Here is a 23,142-nt window from a genome sequence, read left to right on the forward strand (position 1 = left end):
CTCCCTACCTCGCTTCAAACCGGACCTCATCGCCACCTGTATTCGAACACCGCTACCCCCCTGGACTTGGAACTCGGATACTCTTTGGACCCCGGATAATTTGGACCCTTGGATACTTCCCCGGAACACACCCCGCCGTTCCCACCGATGGAGAGATACCGGCCTTACAACCCGGTTGCCTGACTCAGGATTGCGGCCGCCAGCGCTACTCGCTAGCGACCCCGCAAGGGATCTCTAGGCGACGATACCTCCCCCGGAGCTTATCGTTCGTCGGCCGAGGCCCGCCTACGCCCGGCCACTCTGCGTTTGACACCAGCGCCTATAGAAATACAGTTCTTGTGACGGGCGCGATTGCTACGGACGAAGCAGTGATCCGCCGCGTCTGTTACAAGTTGGTCCTTCGAGAAGAACCGGATATTCATCGCAGAGCGCCTAGAGATGACTACGAGAACCCTTTCACTCCGCTCGGGTCGAGGAGGCACGGAACCGAGAGAAGACCCTGCTACAGATCAGGACTCAGCCGAGTCGGACACATCCGAAGATACAGTCCAGCGGCTGAGGACGCAGGTTCGAACGCTCCGTGCTTCACTACGCGATCAAGACCGACGCGTGCCCTTGGAGACGAAACCCGAGCCCGCGCCGCGTGCTACGGATATGGACGGCATCATGACGGTGCTGTCAAAAATGGCGATTCTACTAGAGGTTTCGCAAGGAAGAAGCCCGACTTCAGCCCCAGAGGACGTTAGCAGAGTCGGCGCCATGATAGCGCGCCAATCTACTGCCAAGGACCTACCCGCCTTCGCCGGAGAGCCGCAGGAATGGGCTACTTTCAAATCGCAGTACACTCAGTCGACGGAGATGTGCTGCCTTTCGGATCCAGAAAACCTCCTGCGTCTACAGCGTGCGTTAAAAGGACGGGCAAGAGAATCTGTGTCGTCATTACTAGTGGATCCAAGCCAAGTGAGTGTGATAATGAAGACGTTGGAGCTACACTACGGCCAGCCGGACATTGTAGCGTCTTCCTTGTTGGAAAAAGTGAGAAGGCTCCGCTGCATACAGAACGACGGATCTACGCAAGCATTGGTAGATCTGTCTAGCGCAGTTCGGAACGCGATAGCAACCTTAGAAGGCTTCGGTGGCGATTACATGTCTACGCCACAACTACTAAGTGAACTAGTGAGCAAGTTACCGCTGTGCATGAAGTCTCTCTGGTGGTACAGCAGAAGAGGAAACCGGGTGAGGCCCTCCGCGAAGGATTTCGCGCTCTTCTTGGAAGATTTAACGGAATCTTCGATGATAGGCGGCGGAATAGAGCCGCAAGTGTACAGCGGAAAACAACGCAAGAAGCCACAGAAGCGAGAACAAGTGCATACAGTGATTTCAACAGAGGGAAACGGGAAAAGTGTAGCGTCATGTGTTTTGTGCGGACGAGGACATTTACTACAAACATGCCAGGAATACATAGAGTGTAGTATTTCGGAAAGATGGGACATAGTGAAGCGAAAGAATTTGTGTTTTTCGTGTTTATCGAACACTCATCGGGCGATAAAGTGTAGAAATGTAAAAAAGTGCGGCCTCGATGGATGTCGCCGAACACATCACAAGACATTACACGACAGAAATGGTGCCGATATCAGTGAAGCTCGGTCTAGCGCCGATATACGAGCGCCAGATAATAGTGCCCGCCGCGACACGCCTGCAGCGGCGGGCGCCGGGGGAAACAGACCGACCGCGAACGAAACCCGCGCCGCGAGTTCAAGTGAAAGAAACTACGATTTCGGCCACAGTTCGCGGACGAATAATATAGTGACGAGCACCTACGCTCGGGAGGAACCGGTCCTCCTAAAAGTGATTCCCGTCATGTTAAGTGGTCCGCGAGGACGAGTGAACGCGTACGCGTTACTGGATGAGGGATCAACCGTGACATTGATTGACGCAAAAATAGCAAACGACATCGGCGCGCCGGGAGAGACTCGAGGATTAAAAATCCACGGTGCCGGCGGAATGTGCGTAACAGATAGTGCATCAAGAAAAGTCACAATTAAAGTGCGCGGAGTTACGGAAGATTTATTCACTCTCCGCGCAAACACAATACAGAAGCTGAGTCTGCCGCTACAGCCCGTGATTGAAGGGGAAGGCAGGATGCGACAAGTGTGCCCGCAGTTACTCATCGGCCAAGATAACGCCTCTCTCATAGTGACGAGAGAGGCACGGAGATGCGGGGAATACATCGCCTCAGTGACAGCCTTAGGAAAGGTGATACACGGTGGGCGGACACGCCAGACTAACGCCAGCATACTAATGGCGCTTAGTACAGAACAGAGACTAGAAAATCTAGTTAAACAGAATTACGCCGTCGACGCGTTAGGTATAAGTTCGACAGCCAAGATATCGCGTCAGGAGGCGCGAGCCACAGAAACCATGAGAGCCACGACACGTTTCCTACCGCAAGGACAGTACGAGACAGGGCTACTGTGGAAAGACAATCGAATGTGTTTACCGGATAATCGCCGTACAGCGCTGAATCGATTTTTAAGCATAGAGAAAAAGTTCAGTAAAAACAGTGAATTCGCCGCGGCTTACAAGTTAAATATTAAAGAATATCTAGACAAGGAGTATGCCCGGGAACTGACGCTGGCTGAAAGACAAGACACTGCGAGTGGGCTTTGGTTTTTGCCGCATTTCGCAGTGACGAACGTGAATAAACCGGATAAAATACGGATAGTATTTGACGCCGCCAGCCGCTGCAACGGGAAGTCATTGAACGACATGTTGGCCAACGGCCCGGACCTTCTCTCATCGCTTATGGGAAATATAATGCGATTTCGCGAGGGAAAGATCGCGCTGGCAGCAGATATAAGGGAGATGTTTCTCCAAATTAAAATAAGAAAAGAAGACCAGAGGGCGCAGCTGTTCCTCTGGCGCGATAGTCCCGAAGAAGAAATTCGGGAAATGATTATGACGTCGATGACGTTCGGCGCGGCGTGTTCACCGAGCAGCGCACAGTACGTGAGAAATCAAGTCGCAGAAGATCACGGGCAAGAGATGGCCGCCGCCAGGGATGCTGTGCGAAATAAATTCTACATGGACGGCTATATGGATGCCGTAGACAGTGCAACAGAGGCGATACAACTGCGCCACGATGTCAGCGAACTACTACGGCGGGGCGGATTCATCCTCGCGAATTGGGCGAGTAATGATCCCTCCGTAATGGAAGCGATTCCTTCAAGTCTGAGAGGGAAAAGCGCACGCGAAATAATTAGCGGAACCTCCGTGACAGAGAGGGTCCTCGGCATCAAATGGGACCCGGTGACAGACGAGTTTCAATTTAAATTTAAAGTGTCACGGGAGGTTCCAACAGAGAGGCCTACAAAACGGCAGATGTTAAGTGAAGTTATGAGCATTTTCGATCCGCTCGGTTTCGTAGGGTGTTTGACAATACGCCCGCGAATACTGCTACAAGATGTGTGGCGCTCCCACATAGAGTGGGACGAACAAGTGAATGAAGAACACGCAGAGAAATGGCGCACTTGGGTGGACATATTACGCAATACCGAGTGCGCTATACCGCGGCGCGTATCGAGCGCCAAGGGCCAGCCAGTAGAGCTGCACGTATTTTCCGATGCCTCGGAACAAGCGAGCTGCGCCGTAGCCTACATCGTGGAGGAGAACGCCGCCGGAAGGAATGCGACGTTCATGGCTAGCAAGTGCCGAGTTAGCCCGCTACGAGCGCTATCAATTCCACGCCTGGAATTACAAGCCGCGCTCATGGCCGCACGACTGGCGGCCACAATTAAGAAAGAATGCGGAAGTAATATACGCGATACCTACTACTGGACAGATTCTACTACGGTGCTGTGCTGGGTCCAGAGTGATTCGCGTATCTTCACGCCATTTGTAGCCCACCGCCTAGGGGAAATAGATGAGCTAACGAACGCTCAAGAGTGGCGGTGGGTACCAGGAAAGAAGAACCCCGCTGATCTCGGGACGCGGGACGGCGAGATACCAGACATCTCCCCGGCCGGCATGTGGTTCAGTGGGCCGAGTTTCATAAAGAAAAATAAAAGTGAATGGCCGCCGCTCAAGGTAATAACGGCGACCCCGGATACAAGCAGTGAAATAAAGTGTGCGAACAGTGCCATCGTGATGACAGCCCTCCCGGACGAAAGAAGATTTTCCTCCTGGCGGAGACTGATCAGAACTACAGCGTGGGTGTTGCGCTTCATAAACCGCTGCAGGAAAAAGAATACAGGAAGCGCGACACTCATCGCCCCGGAACTCAAGGCATCAGAGAGGGCGTGGATACTCATAAGCCAGACAGACAGTTACCACGCCGAGATAGCCGCAATTAGACGGGGGGAGTGCCTCCCGCGGAACAGCCGCCTGCTGGGTCTCACTCCCTACCTCGATAAAGATAGCGTCCTCAGGATGGGGACGCGAATTATACTTCCCCGGAACACACCCCGCCGTTCCCACCGACGGAGAGATACCGGCCTTACAACCCGGTTGCCTGACTCAGGATTGCGGCCGCCAGCGCTACTCGCTAGCGACCCCGCAAGGGATCTCTAGGCGACGATACCTCCCCCGGAGCTTATCGTTCGTCGGCCGAGGCCCGCCTACGCCCGGCCACTCTGCGTTTGACACCAGCGCCTATAGAAATACAGTTCTTGTGACGGGCGCGATTGCTACGGACGAAGCAGTGATCCGCCGCGTCTGTTACATGTGCCAAATAGCAAATTGTGCGAAAGTAGAATGTGCTTAAGTTGGGGGCCGGTTGTATTATGATATTTTTATGTTAAGGTTTGGTTATGTTTTATAATTGCGTTTTTTTTTTAAATAAAGGATAGTTCTTTGTTATGTTTATTCAATAGTAAGTCGGGACATAAAAAAATTAAAACTGTGCTCTATGATAAAATTGTGTATTTTTTGTATTAAATAAATGCATTCAATAAATTAAATATATAAATATTTATTTTTGACTATGTATGTGACAATTTGTAGAGAATATTCGATTCATTTATTTAAATATAACATATTCATTACAAAAAATAATTTAAAACGTACATATTATAAAAAATAAAAAAAATACATGAAAGAGATTCATGTCAAAGTAGTGGGAGAATCTTGCTCCGGAAAACCCCTTCGGATACATGGAACAGATCAATATCCAGAGCGATGTTGTTCAGCATAGCGGTAGCCCTTCCAACAGGCATAAACATCGGAAGGTTAGTCCTGTATATCGGAATATGAAACAATTTATGCTGACGCTGTCTTAGGTAATTATCAGGAACATACAAACCAATGCTCATCATAATCTCAGAATTATCGACAATACCGCGCAACAATCGATAAAAATGTGTAGTCAAATACACACTCCTTCTTATGAGATGAGTTATATGAGTTGAATTATAAATTTTATAATAGAAGCACTAACTTATTGGTTGTTTTATTTATATTTTATTAAAAGTGTACCTATTTAATGAGTGATGATCAATGATTATCTTTTTTTTTAACGTTCACTAGAAAACACATCAACCGCCATATCAATCATTTTAAAATTGTAAAGAACGCTCTGACCCAAACACAGCGTTGCCAACTTCCATCAAGCTAAAATCGGTAGATAAAGATAAATAAATCGGTAGATTTCTATAGATTCATTGTCCTATGGGCGGGATTTAGTAGATGAGGAAGGGAAAGGGTTATTAATATTTCTCAACTTTTTCCATCACAAAATTTCGTTAAACGTGCAAGTGGAACTTTTTTTGATCAAACCAATAGCGGCTCCCATGAACTAATGGCTAAGACGCTTGCCTGACACACGGAGGGTTCCAAATTTGACTTCCGGTGAGATCACAATGATTTAATTAAATGTTCACGTTTTCAAAAATTAAAAAATTCACGGCGCTTTTATCGTAATTTTTTGCTTAGTAATAAAATAAATAATATTTACTTATCGCTGACAAAGGTAACTAAATTTGATCAGAAAATAGTAACGGATGAAAAAAACGTTTATTTATTGTTAAAACTAGCGATCCGCTGACATTCCATTTGATAAAATAGAAAGGGTGAAATTATGAGAAAAAATGACACAACTTTAATTTACCGACTTTGGACTTAACTGGAAATTACCATTTACCAATACTAGCCACTTAACGTATATATTATTTACGAACGAAGGATAAATAGTTTCTATGAAAAAAACAGATGGCAGAAAAGTAACTTTCTGAACCAACAAATAAAAGAGAGTATTTGGTTTATTTATTTATAAGGAAATTGCCTATACTGAGGACGAATAAATAGGTAGTAAAAAATAATAATAAATAGGTAGAAAAAAGGAAAAAATTAAAAATCGGTAGAATTTCGATCAAATTCGGTAGATCGGTAGATTTCGCCATTTTAAGGTACCTACGTGAATTTGATGAATATTTCGATCTTATTCACGCTTAAAAGTACAAATTATGACGAACACTGTGATTTATGAAAGACCAAAGACACTCGTGTCAAAATATGACACGTGAAATTATTCAATTACATGTACTTATGGTCCTATATTTTAATTATTAAAATAATAAAATACTGCCAAAATCATTGCTTAAATACGGGACATTCTGTTAAACACAGGATGGTCGGTCACCTAGTCGGTACACAGATGTAATGATTTTTATCCATTCTAAATACCTAAAATGCATCCGAAAACCAATGTCAAATTATTTATTTATTTAGCACTTTGTGTACACATACATTTATATACATATATGGGTGGGCATATTGCTTTAGGGCAAATTCTTCATTCCTACCAAACCGTTTATTTTGAGAAAATTTTGTACAAAATTTTGTCAAAAATATTTTTTAAATCTACACTACACTATGATGATAGGAGGGGGGTGGGAAGTAAAGAAGAAGGAGAAAGTAAATTACGTTTTATAGTTTTAATTATAAGGAATCAAAACGCGATTCGATAATATGAAATAAAAAATCCAACAATAATTTCTCCATTATTTTCATACTTACGCACCCATAAAAACGCACCCTCTCCCTCTTTCATTCCCACACGCACATGTATCCTCTCCCTCATTCATTCACGCATACACACATTCACATACACATGAATACAAACGTCACACAAATACAATTACTAAACTTCTTTTCTTATATATTATGTGTCATTATATTTACAGTGGATTTTTTTAATTGGCTTTAGTATTGTTAAGATTTTTTTAATTATTTTGTTTATGTCATAGCTTTTTACAGCTATGACATAAACAAATAAAATGAAATAAATAAATTAATAAATAAATAATTAAGGCGTCTACCCTAATTCGCCGCAAATTATGACACTTAACTCGGGTTGGGTTAAATAACGTGCGTCGATCTTTAGTAATTCATGCCGATCCCAGGAGCGCAGAAGACTGGAGGAGGTGATTCGAAGTAGAGAGGAATACATCTGGGATAGTTTCCTAAATGTCTCCAATAATGGAGGAATATGTTAAGGATTAATGACTTCCATTGGTTTCCAATCTCAAACTTAGGAAGCGCCCATCTTGCTACGTTTGATTGGGAATATTCAATTACCCTAATTTTCAATGTAATTCTTACTAAGAGTTAACCTAATTTAACGTGTAATCAAAATGTTTGCTTATACGCTTATAACATAATCTTAATTTTGTAATCCTATTTCATCGAATTTATCGCCATTAATTTATCATATAAAGTAAATTTTATGACTTCAAATAAAACTTTTTGAAACACTTTCAAATTTGATGTTTTTAATTTATAAATAATTTATGTACTTTTAACTATGTTTATGTTATTGACCAAAGGTGAATTCCAAATTTACTTACGAAAAAGAATACATTTTTGTTTGTGAAATAAAACTAGAATCCTGGACGAATTATGTTTTTGACTCGATTATTGCTCTCAAGTCAAAATCCTGAAAAGGGAAATATATTGGAAAAACGTCTGCCTCAGATGAAGTGGTTGGCGCATTTGCCATGTTTGGGTTCTCGGGTCAGGTCCAAAGAAGGTTGGCATTAAATATTTGTTTTCAAATGTCGTTTTAAACTGAAGTATTTTATTGGGATGATGATTAAGTCGGAGCTGTGCGTCTTTCCGAGCATAACGCACACTTTCTTTTCTTTTGTCCTCCCCTTACGGGGGTGGTATTTGGATTCTCTGCCTCCGACCACCTTGGCAGTCCTTCTTTATTCAAGGCTGTTTTTCTATTGTAAATGTCCCTGTTTTTAATTATGTTTCTTGTGTTATAACTAACATAAGAAACATAATTAAACATAACTGATTGCTGTGATACTATAGTATTGAATCATTGTTTTTGTATATACGTATACATTTATTTATGTAAACTGTTTATATAAATACATATTTTTAATGAAAAAAACAGAGACGTTGTAGAGATTTTGAGGGGTAGGGACAACGTGTTAGCCTCTATTCATACATTCTCCTTCTCCTTCCTTAATGTTCACAGAGTTTTTATTTCTTAGGAATATTTATAATAACTTTTCTTAGTGCAGCTGACACAAAGTCCCACAAGACTTTATAACGGATGCGAGTGGATAGTGGGCTTAAGGATCTCTCCTCAAGGAATTAGTTTATAATTCATTTAATATAAAAATCTAGTGATAAGATTTAAAACTTAAGAATGAAGCAAACAATACATTTACAACTATTATTCCTTCTGTATATTATTTAAATATTTATTTTATTTCATTGGAAAGCCAACAGTCATTTATAAATTTATAAGATACAATTATATAAAAAATATATACCATAATGTCAAATAAGAGACTTTCACTTAATATTTTTAATTGTATATCGTCACCAGTCTGACAATGTCGGTCACGACAAAACCCGATCACCCGTAAAAAAAAATGATTGAAAAATGAAAAATGATCGTTTTATTTCGTTTAATGTTTTATTTATATATCGATTTACGTAGTGATAATTTGACATTAAAAGAAAAATGAATTAGGTATGTTGCTTTTATTTAAGAATCGAAATTAAATATTGTTAAAAGCATCATAAAAATATTTAAACTTATTTTTTCCTTCGAGCTTTCGTGTTGTAGGAAGATGTGATTTTCTCTTGATGGCGCTTAGAAACCTTAAATGGATATTGTGAACTGCGTGCTATCTCTGCCGGGCTATATTTTGGAGCGCAGAAACATAATTCTCTACTCTTTGAAATCTAAATTTCTCCACCAGGTACAGAAATTGAGTCATATCTTTTGAATCCAAATTGGTTTTGAAGAAGTCGTCAAATTTAAATATTATTTTCACCGTTCATTTGGTCGCCTCTTTACTCGCGTCTCTCTTAAAGCGAAATCCGCCTAAAGGGAAAGTTAATAGAGCCACTTGTTAAAAATGAAACGAACATTCTAAAGCGAGATTCTTTAGAATTCTGTGTTGACATAACCATTTTTGCTAACGATCAAAAGAACTAAGAGGGGTTCCCGAATGCGTCCCGATTTTTCTTATCCCTTTTCGCGTAACACAAAAACATTTTCCTTTCTTAGAACGCTTTTCCATTTCCGTCTCATCATCTCCGCCTCGGAGTATTTTTCTAATCAAATTTTTGCAGATCTCCGATATCTGTCAAGTTTTCTGAAGCTTAATTAAGATTTTAATCTATTCTGCCTGTCAACTCGACGGACAGCTTTCCTCAATTACGTTGTCTATCTTTCCTTTAGACATGATGTGTCTACTTAGCGTTTTTCAAATTAACGCCATCCTTTACTTTACAAACTTACGATTTGTAACTCTCGATTCGTGTTCATATTAGGGCCGCAGATGTGTGAGTGGATAGTTCAGCAACCACGATCCGACACATCTTGCCCGCGATATTATCACCCGAGTAAACTTTGAGAACCTCTAATCTGACACGCGGCCCGAGTTAGAGAACCACTGATCCAACACAGGCTATGTCAGGGTCGTCGGCGCGCCGCTCCCTTTGTCATGTTAATAGCGCAATTTCAATTTTGCTCTCTGTATGCCTACACGCATACCTCCTTCTGGCTTCGTTCCCCTGGTAGCCGCCGCGAACAACTACTAGTTCATATATGGTGGATAAACAGCGAGGGGCAATGCATACTACATCCATTATGCCAACAAAATACTAATTTTACCGCAATCAAATGCTAACGAGCACAAATCCCACATAATGTAAATAATTGTAAATGCCATTTTATTTTGCCTTTTGTTGACTAAAGTATGTTGAATGAATCGCTATTTGAAAAAATAAAATTTATGACGAACGATTTTAAAGTTTTTTTCCTTCAAACTCGTTTGATTCTATGCGAAGTAAATAAAAAACGGTATTTGGGCATAACCTGATAACTGCAAAATTTGGAATTTGCTCGTGAGGAGTGCATGTGTAATGCATTTTTAAAATGCCTTTACCATATAAAAAATCAAAATATGGTCCGCGTGGCCTCAAGTATTATAAGCAGTATTTGATTATAGCCTTATATTTGTATTCTATTTCAAAATCTCAAGAGATGTTTCAAAATTAACGTAGTATTATTTATTTGTTTAGAGAGTTGTTTAGTCCATTCAATAATGGCAAATACATTTCCTTGTAATACATAGAGGAACAATTGAATTTAAATATAATACAACTAAAGAAAATCAATCTAGGACAAAAAAAAATCCGTAGAAATAAATACGTGTATTTACATATACCTGCATAGGTATGTATTCAATTTAATTCAATTCAATTAATTTCATTAAATATAAAATATACATTACAAACATACATTTAATACGTACATATTATAAAAAATAAAAAAATACATGAAAGAGATTCATGTCAAAGTAGTAGGAGAATCTTGCTCCGGAAAACCCCTTCGGATACATAAGACAGATCAATATCCAGAGCGATGTTGTTCAGCATAGCGGTAGCCCTTCCAACAGGCATAAACATCGGAAGGTTAGTCCTGTATATCGGAATATGAAACAATTTATGCTGACGCTGTCTTAGGTAATTATCAGGAACATACAAACCAATGCTCATCATAATCTCAGAATTATCGACAATACCGCGCAACAATCGATAAAAATGTGTAGTCAAATACACACTCCTTCTTATGAGATGAGTTATATGAGTTGAATTATAAATTTTATAATAGAAGCACTAACTTATTGGTTGTTTTATTTATATTTTATTAAAAGTGTACCTATTTAATGAGTGATGATCAATACATGGAACAGATCAATATCCAGAGTGATGCATGTACTTGATTATCGTCATCATTAAACAGTTTGCACTAATTTTAGTATTTTTTAAAATATTTTGGTCTAAAAACTAAAATGATCACTAATTCTAGACATAAATGAAAAGTTGTTAAAACTTGATTAAAAAATCGTTTGAAAAATAGTTTATTTCTTTTGTTGTAAATTTATAAAATATCATATTTATTTTCAACTAAACATATCAAATTTCATAATTCAAGTGTCTAATTTATCATCAATAACTTTACTCTAACTAGTATTTATAATACTATCTTAGCCTAATAAATTAATTGCTTTGATAAAGCCCATTTCATGATCAAACGTAAAACTCCATATTTTCGGAACATACTGGACATTCAATATCTATTCACAAAACCGCCGATTAGATACGTTAACTAGATCCAATTTAAGGATACAAATAGATTCGCAGTACTTCAATACACATAATTATTATTTTATCATGTTCATGTAGAGATTAGCTGTTGTTGACTTAGTAGCATATTCTCTGTACTTATACTATTAAAACACAAACTAATTTATCCCTTTCGACGAATCCTCATTTGAATTGGTTATTACAAAACCCCATGAGTCAAGCACAACAAATTTTGCCGTAAACACAAAATGCTGAACACCAAAAAGTGGTAATTAATCGTTACGTTGATGAATGCAACAAGACATGTATAACAATAAAAATTACAGAGTTATGTATCTTTGTAATACGTGAATAAAAAAATTAAATCGAGTTTGCCGTATGAAAAATTTCATGTACATAAATATATCCGTGGCTTTGATCCATAAGGGCCAATATCGTAAATCGCATTAGCACAGGAGAGTAATTTTCAGTCATTTTGTGGCGCTACAATAAACTGTTGGACATATTTGATAACGAATATTGACTCTTAAAAGACTGTGGTAAATAATTATTTTCCGTGCGGTGATGTAACATCGTGTTACCACTAGTAAACGATGGAATATTTTCAAGTTCAGACATTAAAATGGTGTCATACTGTTTAATAATTTCGTTTTCATGATTTATGCGAATAATCATAAAATTTTGCCCTGTTATAGCAAAATAAATTAAAAATCACAAATATGTCGCTCATGTTACGCGCGTGCATTCCCCATTACTGTTATCAACCGACTGAAAACTGAATCTGTCTTTCTTGTTATGACTTATTTCTTCGTGCTCTCTCTTGTATAAGGTATCTGTATAGACGTGTTGCTAAATTAGCGGACATTCATTCATTCGCGTAGCAAGGATAAATATTTTTAGTATCAACATTTAGCGTAGTTATACATATTTTTCTTTTCAAATCGGGTGTAAAAATGTCCATTTTAAGATTACAAAAAACACGAATTCATAATTTAAAAAAATAAGAGATATAGATCAAGTCTTGTGTCCTATGTCGACTAGTGTTAAATCACAGCCACACAAGAGTTAATAAAATTATTACCTTTAAATATGTTTATATAAAATACTGAAATATATATGTTTTCAATTGACATTAATCGTCTACAAAATCTTGGTAAGAAAAAAATTAAACCCGTCATTTGGCCTTATTGATCCAAGTCACGGATATTATGTGGATTTTTATGAACGTGTTTAATAATAACAGGCCACAGACAAGATTATTATTATTATTCGTTATGGCCAGCCAGCCTTTGCTGATGCGCTTATATCTCTTGTACTGCCTTTTGTCTGCGTTCTTCTTCCTTTAAAAAAGTATCTAAACGGTTGTTAAACTGGTTGATCAAAATGGAATAGACAACTAGGCTTGAATGCCTTTTCAATTAAGGATATTATTGACTTGGCTTTCTTGGCAATATATGCGATTTGGGCTTCCCATTTTAAATCAACTGATATGATTATGTCCGGATCTTTTTGATGCTCTACGGGTTTGAGTTGGACACCACCCAAAATATAATGTATTAGATTGTTTTTGCCAATGTAAAGACCGGTATATTTTTCAGCGTTGAGCGAAACTAGCCAGTTTTGGTCCAATTCATTGATGTGGTCGAAATGCTAGAGTCGTTGTCCAAAGTAGAGAAGGAGGTTTGCAAACAGTTTGGTGTCATCTGCAAAGATACTTGATTGAGATTTTATGACTGTTTTGAGAACATTAATGTTCAGGATGGAAAAGATCGGGCCATCCATCCATTTTGGATATTTTTAAGTGACTTTTAAATTATTTCAATAAAATTAACAAATAACAACATAAATGGAGAACATTTTAGAGAAGGAAATATGGAAGTGTAGGTATTTACAGGGCTTATGATCTGTCATTAGCAGGTTTAAGTGGCCACTTGACACAAGGTGTAACATTCACCATTTTGCCTACTCATCAACAGATGGAAGAATCAAAGAAATATGGATGTTAAAACATAGGCAAAATGGTAAATGTTACACAGTGTGTAAAGTGGCCACTTAAATCAGCCAATGACAAGTCATAAGCCCTGTAAATGTCTAGACTTTCATAAATCCTTCTCAAAAAAGATTTTTTATTTTGTTAAATGCTGTTCGGGTCGCCTATTCTGCATTTCATCTCAGTGGCGGGGTCTCAATTCTCAGTGATGATACTGCCTAAGCAGTGGTGTAGTTCTGAATAAAAAAGTACCGGAGCGCACCGCCACCACCATAGTGAAGTGGGAGGGTGGCGGAGAGGGGGAACACATGTTTAGAATTTTGCCAGTTATCGACAACAAATACGTTTGTTGTTCTTTCTTTTTTTGTTGTCGTCTTTTCTTCGTTTTGTTGAAACGTAATATTTGTTCCTGACCAGAGCCGGAGTGCCGCTCCGCTCAGATAAAAAGTGCCGGAGCGCCGCTCTGGTCCGCTCCGGCCCGACTACACCACTGGCCTAAGTACCTGAACTGTTTCACTCTCTCAATATTGACACCCTTAAGTTGATGATTTAATCGGTCCATAAATGAATAATATTTTTGGACGCTCGCAGATTATTTTAACATGATTTTTTTCAAGTATGCATATATTTTCTGTTGAGTTTTATAAATTTTGCCAAAACGTTTACTTTGTAGCTTTTTCAACTAACAGATTCATTTAGTAAGAGATTGTACGACGGAACTTCAGTTATCAGTTGTAGTTCTCGAAGTATAATTTTCATTTGTTATTTGATATTTGAACCCTACTCCTGCATCCTGGGAAGCCTTAAAAGTATTTGAAAAGAAAACCAAATGATAATCATTATAAAGGCTGTAATATTTTACTTCGTGAGAAGACCTATAAACATTAATTAAAATAACAAATACAAGCGAATTTTGTATTAATTTCATTTCAAGAATTTATACGCTCGAAACGACTTTGTATGTTTTATTATAAATGAATAAAACAAATGTGTATTTGCATTTTGATTTTTTTATCTGTTACCAGACGGATAACGAATACAGTTTTGTGTTTGAAATACTCGTAGAACCAGAATTCTGGATGAGTGTTTTCGACTCGATGGCGATTGTTAAGTAAAATCCTGAATAAGGTAATTAAGTGCAGTTTGTTCATTGTTTTCATTTGTTTATTTTTCCATACATATATTATTAACATCGAAATATAATTACAAAACAAAATTTAGAAAAATACATCTTAAAATTAAGCTATAACATGAATTGGAAAAAATGCCCACAAAGACTACAGCGTCTGAGCGCGGGCCATTCCTTTTTTAATGATTAAATATTTTTTAGCCCACCTCGAGGTGTAAAGGTTGGCATGTTCACCAACCATGCTTCCATGTGTTTCCGGGTTTGATTCCAAGAATGGTCAACATGATATAAACTTAGTTATTTAGAAAGCAGAGGTCATAGATAAGTGAAACTGAGATAATAGCACCTTCGTGAAAAAAGTGAATAATCCAATCTACCCCACAGTTGCAATGTTTTTATCTTTGACAAATGATAAACTATGAATTCATTCGTTTTTTATTACAAACAAGAATAAAATCATACATTTAACCAGTTTTACCGATTTTTATTTGCTATGTGCACTTTTTTCAGAAGGTAATTATTAGTTTTTTGTCTAAAAGTGGCCTGGCTGTTTTTAGCAGAACAAAAAAAAAAGACTTTTCTGCACCCGGTAACCCAATTTCTAATTTTTGCAAAATTGTGGACTAACTGCTTTCTGCATAATTACGTTCATATATTTGTTTATAAGGTAAACTTACACTGCTTTATAACAGTGTCTCTGGACTAGCACCTGAAACGTAAACCTGATCACTGTATCTCCGTGTAACACACATAAACGAGATAATCTGCATGTAATTTTACAAATCAGTGCCCAATGCTTTATCAAGTGCGGATTAGGATGTGATGATGGTGATTATTTATTTAACTGTTTACTATTGCGTGGCTGTGACGTCACATGTCAACCTCGTGGTGTTATGGTCAGCGCGTATGCTTACCTTGCAAGAGGTCTCGGGTTCGATTCCCGACATGGTTGATAAGAAATATTTATTTGAAAGGGTGTTTTCACCCCAGAATATTTCATATTCCCTGGATTGGTACCTGAAGCGTAAGATTGATCATCTTACCTTAATGTAACAACAATTGGTATACCAATTCAGTACCCTTTGAACTATTAGATGAGGAAAGGGAATGAAGATGATAAAACTAAAAAACTGTAAAAATAGCGGATTGTCCCTTATGCATTACGACTAACGAATAGGGAAATAACCTCAGAGTAATAATGCGTGAACCTATAGAGAAGCCCTATTACTATGTTTCATAGAACGCAAGCCATGTTGGTTTGTTGATTAGCAACAAATTGGTGGCCATTTTGTTTAGCTTGACAACATAGGCATAACAATTCGATCGGATGCTTTTGTAGCTGTGCTTGGCTTTGTTTGTAAATAACTTAGATACTTACATTACAATAAATAAAAATCGACTATGGTGAATCGCAGTATGATGATTTCGAATATTTTCCCATGATTTACATTGATTTTTGGCATTTATTGTCCCGACACGTGTGTTATGTTGCTTAAAAACTTCCCTTATATCAACGTATTTACTTCAGATACTATTTTTTCTCAATTTAGGAGATAAATCTGTGAAGTAAAGTATGTTTACTGTTGATAATGACAGTTTCGAGTAAAAAATGTTTGTTTTTATACTTATTAATGGCACAAAAAATATTTTTCAATTTATAATTTAGGATTCCCGCAAAAACTGTCATTGCATTGGCCACGCCCCTATAACGTCACGATTCATGTTCATTTTTAACTTTGCTCCAAACCATTAAAAAAAATATAGAATATCGTCATAAATCTTGACGTCTCAACTATCAATGGCAAACATGTTGCATTTTTCTAGTGACATATTTTTTTACGTTTTCTTTTTTAAAATTATATGTGAAAACATTGCTCCACAATATCCATATTGGTTTTGAAAATGCAATCAATTATTCTTAATTCATTTTATATATTTTTATTGGTATTTGTAGAATCTGATATTTCCCTCATTATTTCATTATTTTGCCACACGGAGTCGATTTTTTTATATTTGATAATATTTTATTTTATTACGCATTTTGAAATAATTTTACTTTAAATTTTATTTTTTTTACTAGGGACATCAACAGTAATATTTGAAAAAAATATATAACAAATAAAATAATACAGAGAACAAAACCAATGACAGATATCCACAGAAATACATGAAATACTCGTACAATAAATACTTGTGTGTTTATGTTACTGTAAGAGTGTGAGAGGGTGGGTGAGTGTGTGTTATAATGGAATGATGGTGAACATGTGTGTTAATATTATTGCACAAGTGTCGAAAATATAAAAATATATAAAATATTAAGAATAAGAGATAAAATAGGTGTTTTTATAGAAACTAAGTATAAGTCAAAAAAATATATTTTAAAATGCGCGTTTTAAATGTTAATTTGTGACAATCAAACGGATCAATGGGGAGAAATATCAAATTATATTTACAAGCTAAACGTATAAGTGGAGAGTTCTGGATATAGTTTGTACGAACTGCTGGCACATAAAATAGAGAGCTCGACGCGTGACGGGTGCGGTAGCCAGGGACATTTAATGAAAACTCCTACATAAGAGCCGGACTATCAAGGCGTTCACTAAGTATGTCATGTAGGACCCCATGTCTAATAGTAGACGGCGATCTTCTTAACTAAGCAAGTGGTGCTTTTTGCAGGAAGACATTTAAGACATTAATCGGCCGAACACGTCCTGTGGCACTGTGAGCTATTGGATGATGCCAGAGATGAGATGCCGAATGGTCTGACAGGGGTCATGCGACCAGCGTGGAATGTGGATTTGATGGCCAACAGTACGAATTTTGCGCTTTTCCGTCAGTTTGTCCGGACTTGGGTATTGCGTTGGGAGCTCTTCAGGTGCACGCACGCCTAGGTGGGTAAAATATGGTGGAACAGGCAACTGTTCCAGTGGGATGCTCATTCAGTTGGGACTGTGCTTCCTTCCGAGCGGAACGCACACGGTCTTTTGTTTGGTCCTCCTCTTACGGGGGTGGTATTCGGATCCTCTGTCTCTGACCACCCAAGGAGTCCTTGTTTATTCAAAACCGTTCTCTCATTGCCAGTATCCGTGTTTTTACTTATGTTTGTTGTGTAAGTTATGTTTTTTGTGCTACTATAGTTTTAAGAAATTGTTTTTGTATATTTAATTGTATTTGTTACTAATATGTAAAAGGCACTAAGTGCCGTTTATTTCAATAAAATAAAAATAAAATAAAATATTTGAATACGTTTATTTATGTTAATTGTTTTTGTAAATCCATATTTCATGAATAAAAAAAACAGAGGCATTGAGGAGATCCTACGGAGTAGGGACGACATAATCTGCATAGAGTTTGTATTCCTTAGGAATATTTATAATAACTTACCTCTTTGTGCAGCTGACAGAGAATCTCCCAGGACTCTATAAAAGCTGCGGGTGGATGGTGGGCTTAAGGATCTCCCCTCAATGAAGACATATAATAGAGATCGGTATTCCTGCGTCTCCAGTTAAGATGTCTAAGAAATGTCCATTGAGCTTTCTGTATATCCTGTTGGGTAATAATTCTTGTTCTGTGTTAATTACACGTGCGACATGGATAAGTATTGCCAGTATCACAATATCCTCGCTCGGGGTCAACTTATTGGGTAATTTAAGTCGGGGATATAGTGAGAATACGCCGTTACAAGGACAATGTAGGCCGGGGGAGGTACGAGGTACGGGGTACAAGGATCCCCTCAAAGGACACAAAGATAACAATAACGAGGACACCAATAGCGACACTTTTATTATATTCATAAAACGGACCTTTCGCACTGACAATAATAATTTCTCGTTGGCTGGGTGGGCGCCATAACCGAAAAAAAAAGGTCCTGGTTATGCGGCTCGTCCTTGAAATGTATAAATTCATCACCTTAAACTATCAAACTTTATTTTTTGAAAAAATCAAGCACAAGGGGTGAAACTACCTAAAACAATTACAATTATTTCATTGAAAATCTTATAAACCATATTAATATGCAACTCATTGATGATGATAAGTGATCATTAACTAACAACTATAATATTATGAATGTATATTATAATATTATGAAAATATTTTAACTGCATTTTATTTTATCAGCATTACTTTTTTTTAAATAATTACTACCGAAATTTGAGTACCGGCAACGGAGTAAGACATTGAGACTGATATCCGACTATCCGGCTTAGGGGCTTGCCGAATATGGATAAGTATTGCCAGTATCTTAATTTCTCGTTGGCTGGGTGGGCGCCATAACCAAAAAAAAGGTCCTGGCTATACGGCTCGTCCTTGAAATGTATAAATTCATCACCTTTGTCATATAAGCGGAGTAGAGAATAGAAAAAAAAAAAAAAAAAACTATTTCGGTATGGTAACGATTGTTAACAATGTTTTAAGTACGTCCTAGTGACTGTTAACAAGACTACATATCACTTCTTAAAAAGTTCTTTACACTAAATGGGATTCCCATGTCAAGGATATCTACCGACAAACAAAGCCACTTCCTTTCCAGGTAATGCCACTGCATGACATAACCAATACTATTTTAAATATCATAAACTTTTCTGCTCACTCAAATTTAAAATACACATTTGGTCATGATATTCACAATTACAATACGCGTTACTCAGGAAATCTTCATGTGTCTAAGTTTCGCTCAACAAAGTTCGGCAGTAGGTCTTTGAAAAATATTGGCCATTCCGAATATAGTAAACTGCCCGATGAGCTAAAACACGAAAAATTTAACAAAAAATCCAGAAGTGTCACAATTACAAAACATTTCTTAAATCTTTTTGAAAGTGATAATTATTAATGGAATTTATATAGATGGTGTAAAGTATTGTGTTTTTTGTTTCTTGTACAGTAGTGTTTTCCTTCTGTTTCGGATGTATTAACATGTATGATAATATGTATTGTCAATTTTTTTCTATGCACCGTTCCATATGAGTTTCTTTAATAACTCCTGCGAGTATATTATGTACTTTTTGTATTACATGTTTTATTAATAATAAAAAAAGAAAGAAAAAAAAGAGAATACCTGAAATGACCTTTCTCTTGAAGCTCAAATTAGTAGAACGATAAGTTCATGCTTCTACCAGCTAAAACAAATTAAATGCATACGCAAAAATTTGCCGGTTGATGCCATCCGTCAAATAATAAATGCGTTTATAGTGTCTAGAGCCGATATGTGTAATGGTATCTATGCAGGTCTACCAATTAACAAAATAACTCGCCTACAATCTGTATGAAATGCTACAGCGAGACTTATTTATGGAATCTCTAAGTTCAGTCATATCACTCCACTGCTTGGGGAATTACACTGGCTACGTTTTCCACAGAGGGTGGAATACAAACTCTGTTGGCTTATGTATAAATCACTGTACAAATCTGCTCCGGAATATCTAAGGGAACTATGCATTCCAGATGAACTAGCTGACAGGCGTCTTACGGTTAGATCAGCTACGTCTGCGGCGAGAGAAAAAGTTATTATAACTATACGCAAACAGCGAACTAAATTAAGTGAACGAGCATTTGCGATCGCTGGCCCTATGGCATGGAATGCTCTCCCAGCAGAGTTGCGAGGCTGTGAAATTAAAGTGATGTTTCAGAAAAAACTTAAAACCCACTTGTTCTCTAAATCATTTGAAATAAATTTTAGCATGTGATGGCAAAATAAATTGTTTTAATTAAATAACAAATTTAAGAGCTTTAATAAAATTTATTTATCTATAAAATCACTATGTAAAGCGCCCTTGAGGTATTATATCACGAAAATGGCGCTATATAAGTTATCCATAATTATTATTATTATTGTTCTGTATAAATACATTGAACTCTTTAATAAAGATATCAGTCTCGAAGATGTCGCGAAAGCAATGAAACCGGTCACTGGATATTCCAAATTTGTGGATTAAAGTATCACTCGTCTTTTATTTATATAGTAAATTACAATGATCTTCGATCATGAATTTTCACTTACAAACTTGAATAAGTTTATTACAACAACGTTTTGAGTTTGTCCAAATGTTTGTAGACAAGGACTGGATTCAACTCCTTGGAGAGCTGTTTTCATTAACATATTACAACAGAGATGACGAATTTTTAAAGAAGGCAGAAGGCGTTGCCTATTATGTAGGTGAAATAATTCGATTAGATGAATCTCACTCGCATAAATAAAGGTTTCAGCTCCTTAACTTCACAAACATTAACAGATAAAAGAATAAAGTAATATGGATGTTCAAATATGGGCAGAATGGTGAATGTTACACATTGTGTAAAGTGGCCACTTAAACCAGCCAATGACAAGTCATAAGCCCTGTAGATGCCTAGACTTCTATATTACCTACTCCAAAGTGTTCTTCATCTCTGTTGTAAAAGGCATTAATTACCTTCTGAAAATGGTGGCGATCACAAAAACGGCATTTCTCAATTTGCAGAAAACACCCACTGCACTAGAAAAATCTTATGGAACTTTAAAAAGCCTTAAAATTGGTCAAATACATAATAAGATTATTATTTGTTTTTATTGTTTTTATGTATTCATTAATCGTTTATTATGTGTTAAAGTCAAAAACATTCAAACTGTTGTGTAGATTTGATTATTTACAAAAGTGTTATTATCTCAGTTCCAATTTTCTATGGCTGGCTTCTTTCTGCATAACTACGTTCAATTTATAAAAAAACGAGGAACAAAATAAATCCCTAAAAAACCTTCCACGAATAAAAAAAAAACCGATCTGGTCGGAAATTAAAAAAAACCATTAAATAATCATAAATCGAAAACAACGCAAAATTGCGGAAAATACATGGGAATGATTCGGATACCCCTCGATATGAGGCACCTACATTTTATCTTTGGATGTTACTTATCCAGCCACTTATATAAAAAAATATTTTCAAAAATATGAACATGTAATATTATAATTCTTTTTTAATTGTTTCAATTTAATACGTCTCTTTAGCATTGCGTTATATTGCTTTCTTTAAAATGTTCTTCATCTCTGTTGTAATATGTTTGTTTTTTACAGTTTTTATGGAACTGTGTGTTGTACCCTAATGATCTATCGTGCATTTTTTTACATGTTTTGTACATTTAAATAAATAATTGACATATGTTGGTATTAGAAGCGTTACTTCAACTATCTAAAAATTATAAAAATTCAGTTTTGATACAATAGGCGTCAAAATATATGTAACAGCATTTTGACAAGTCCCCCTTAAAAAAAGTCAGCGAGTTAGCATTACTTAGACTACAACTGCCATATAACGTAGTGGCGACATGTCATTTGCATATTCTGATGTTTTGGGTCGAATGTATGAACTTGTCTGATAAAACTTGGGACTGTTTGAAATAATTCTGTTCAGAAGGCCTTACTCTTTTGTTCGTTCCTTAATATAAAATAAAATAGGCCATCGTATAGTCGTATGAAACCAATTTTCGTCCTGACATTTTTTGGGTAAATATAAAGAAAGATAAAGTACATAATCAAAGTCATGGTGGATTTTAAAACATTTTATTTCGTATTTTATTCCACTTGTAGAAATATTGTGTAACTGGAGAATGGATAGAAAATACCCGGATTAAAATTCTCTAAAAACTCGTAGTCCAATGGTCAGCGCGTTTGCCTGCCATTCCAGATGTCTCGGGTTCGAAAACTATCCAATTTTTGGCCTTACGATATTAGCAGTAGTAGATACTAAATATTAGCACTATATCCGGCCGGATATTGAGCTACTATCCGGCCGGGTACCAGATAGACGCTTAATACCCGGCGGATACCTAAAATTTATTTTACTATAAAAAATTCATTAAATCAACGCCATTAGATTGGTTTATGGATATCGACCGTGTTTGAAAAAAAGGAAGTAACCCTCACCACTTTAAAAACTTACTTTTTAAAATAAAAACGATTGGCAGTGTTCAGAATTCAACATATAAAAATAATTTTACCAAAAAAAACTATCAAACTTTATTTTTTGAAAAAATCAAGCGCAAGGTGTGAAACTACCTAAAACAATTACATTACATTCTTTTTTTGCACCACAACAGGCCAGGAGGCCTAATTACAGTGGTGAATTTCATCACAGAACACCCAGGCTTGAGAAAAATCGAATTAAAATTTTTGTGTTCTCACCGGGAATTGAACCCAGAACCTTCCGTGCTTGAGTCAAGCGTCTTAACCACTACACCACGGAGGCCGCCAATTATTTCATTGAAAATCTTATAAACCATATTGATATGCAACTCATTGATGGTGATAAGTGATCATTAAAAATATTATGAAAATATTTTAACTGCATTTTATTTTATCAGCATTATTTTTTAAAAATAATTACTACCGAAATTTGAGTACCGGAGTATTTTTATTGTTTTATATGACATTGAGAC

At 37.1% G+C, this 23,142-nt stretch overlaps 1 protein-coding gene across 1 annotated transcript; it reads left to right on the top strand.

The window, feature by feature from the left end:
• The first annotated feature begins 438 nt into the window (after window positions 1–438).
• Window positions 439–14,105, top strand: LOC148276064 (uncharacterized). The gene is made up of 4 exons (XM_088234816.1): window positions 439–1,365; window positions 1,552–2,659; window positions 3,485–4,436; window positions 14,024–14,105. Exons 1-4 carry the CDS (start codon window positions 439–441, stop codon window positions 14,103–14,105), a joined length of 3,069 nt encoding a protein of 1,022 aa, XP_088090942.1.
• The last annotated feature ends 9,037 nt before the right edge of the window (window positions 14,106–23,142 follow it).

Source organism: Micrasema longulum, unplaced genomic scaffold, assembly GCF_059751315.1.
Source record: "Micrasema longulum isolate JH-2025_06_02 unplaced genomic scaffold, ASM5975131v1 h1tg001291l, whole genome shotgun sequence".
Lineage (NCBI taxonomy): Eukaryota > Metazoa > Arthropoda > Insecta > Trichoptera > Brachycentridae > Micrasema > Micrasema longulum.

What these genes read in the sequence shown, in the direction of transcription:
- LOC148276064 (XM_088234816.1), top strand. Translation starts at nt 439, where the DNA reads ATGACTACGAGAACCCTTTCACTCCGCTCGGGTCGAGGAGGCACGGAA. An exon ending in TGAAAGACAAGACACTGCGA is followed by an intron (nt 2,660 to 3,484) that starts GTGGGCTTTGGT and finishes GCTCCCACATAG; the next exon opens with AGTGGGACGAACAAGTGAAT. An exon ending in AGCGTCCTCAGGATGGGGAC is followed by an intron (nt 4,437 to 14,023) that starts GCGAATTATACT and finishes GTTCCTGACCAG; the next exon opens with AGCCGGAGTGCCGCTCCGCT.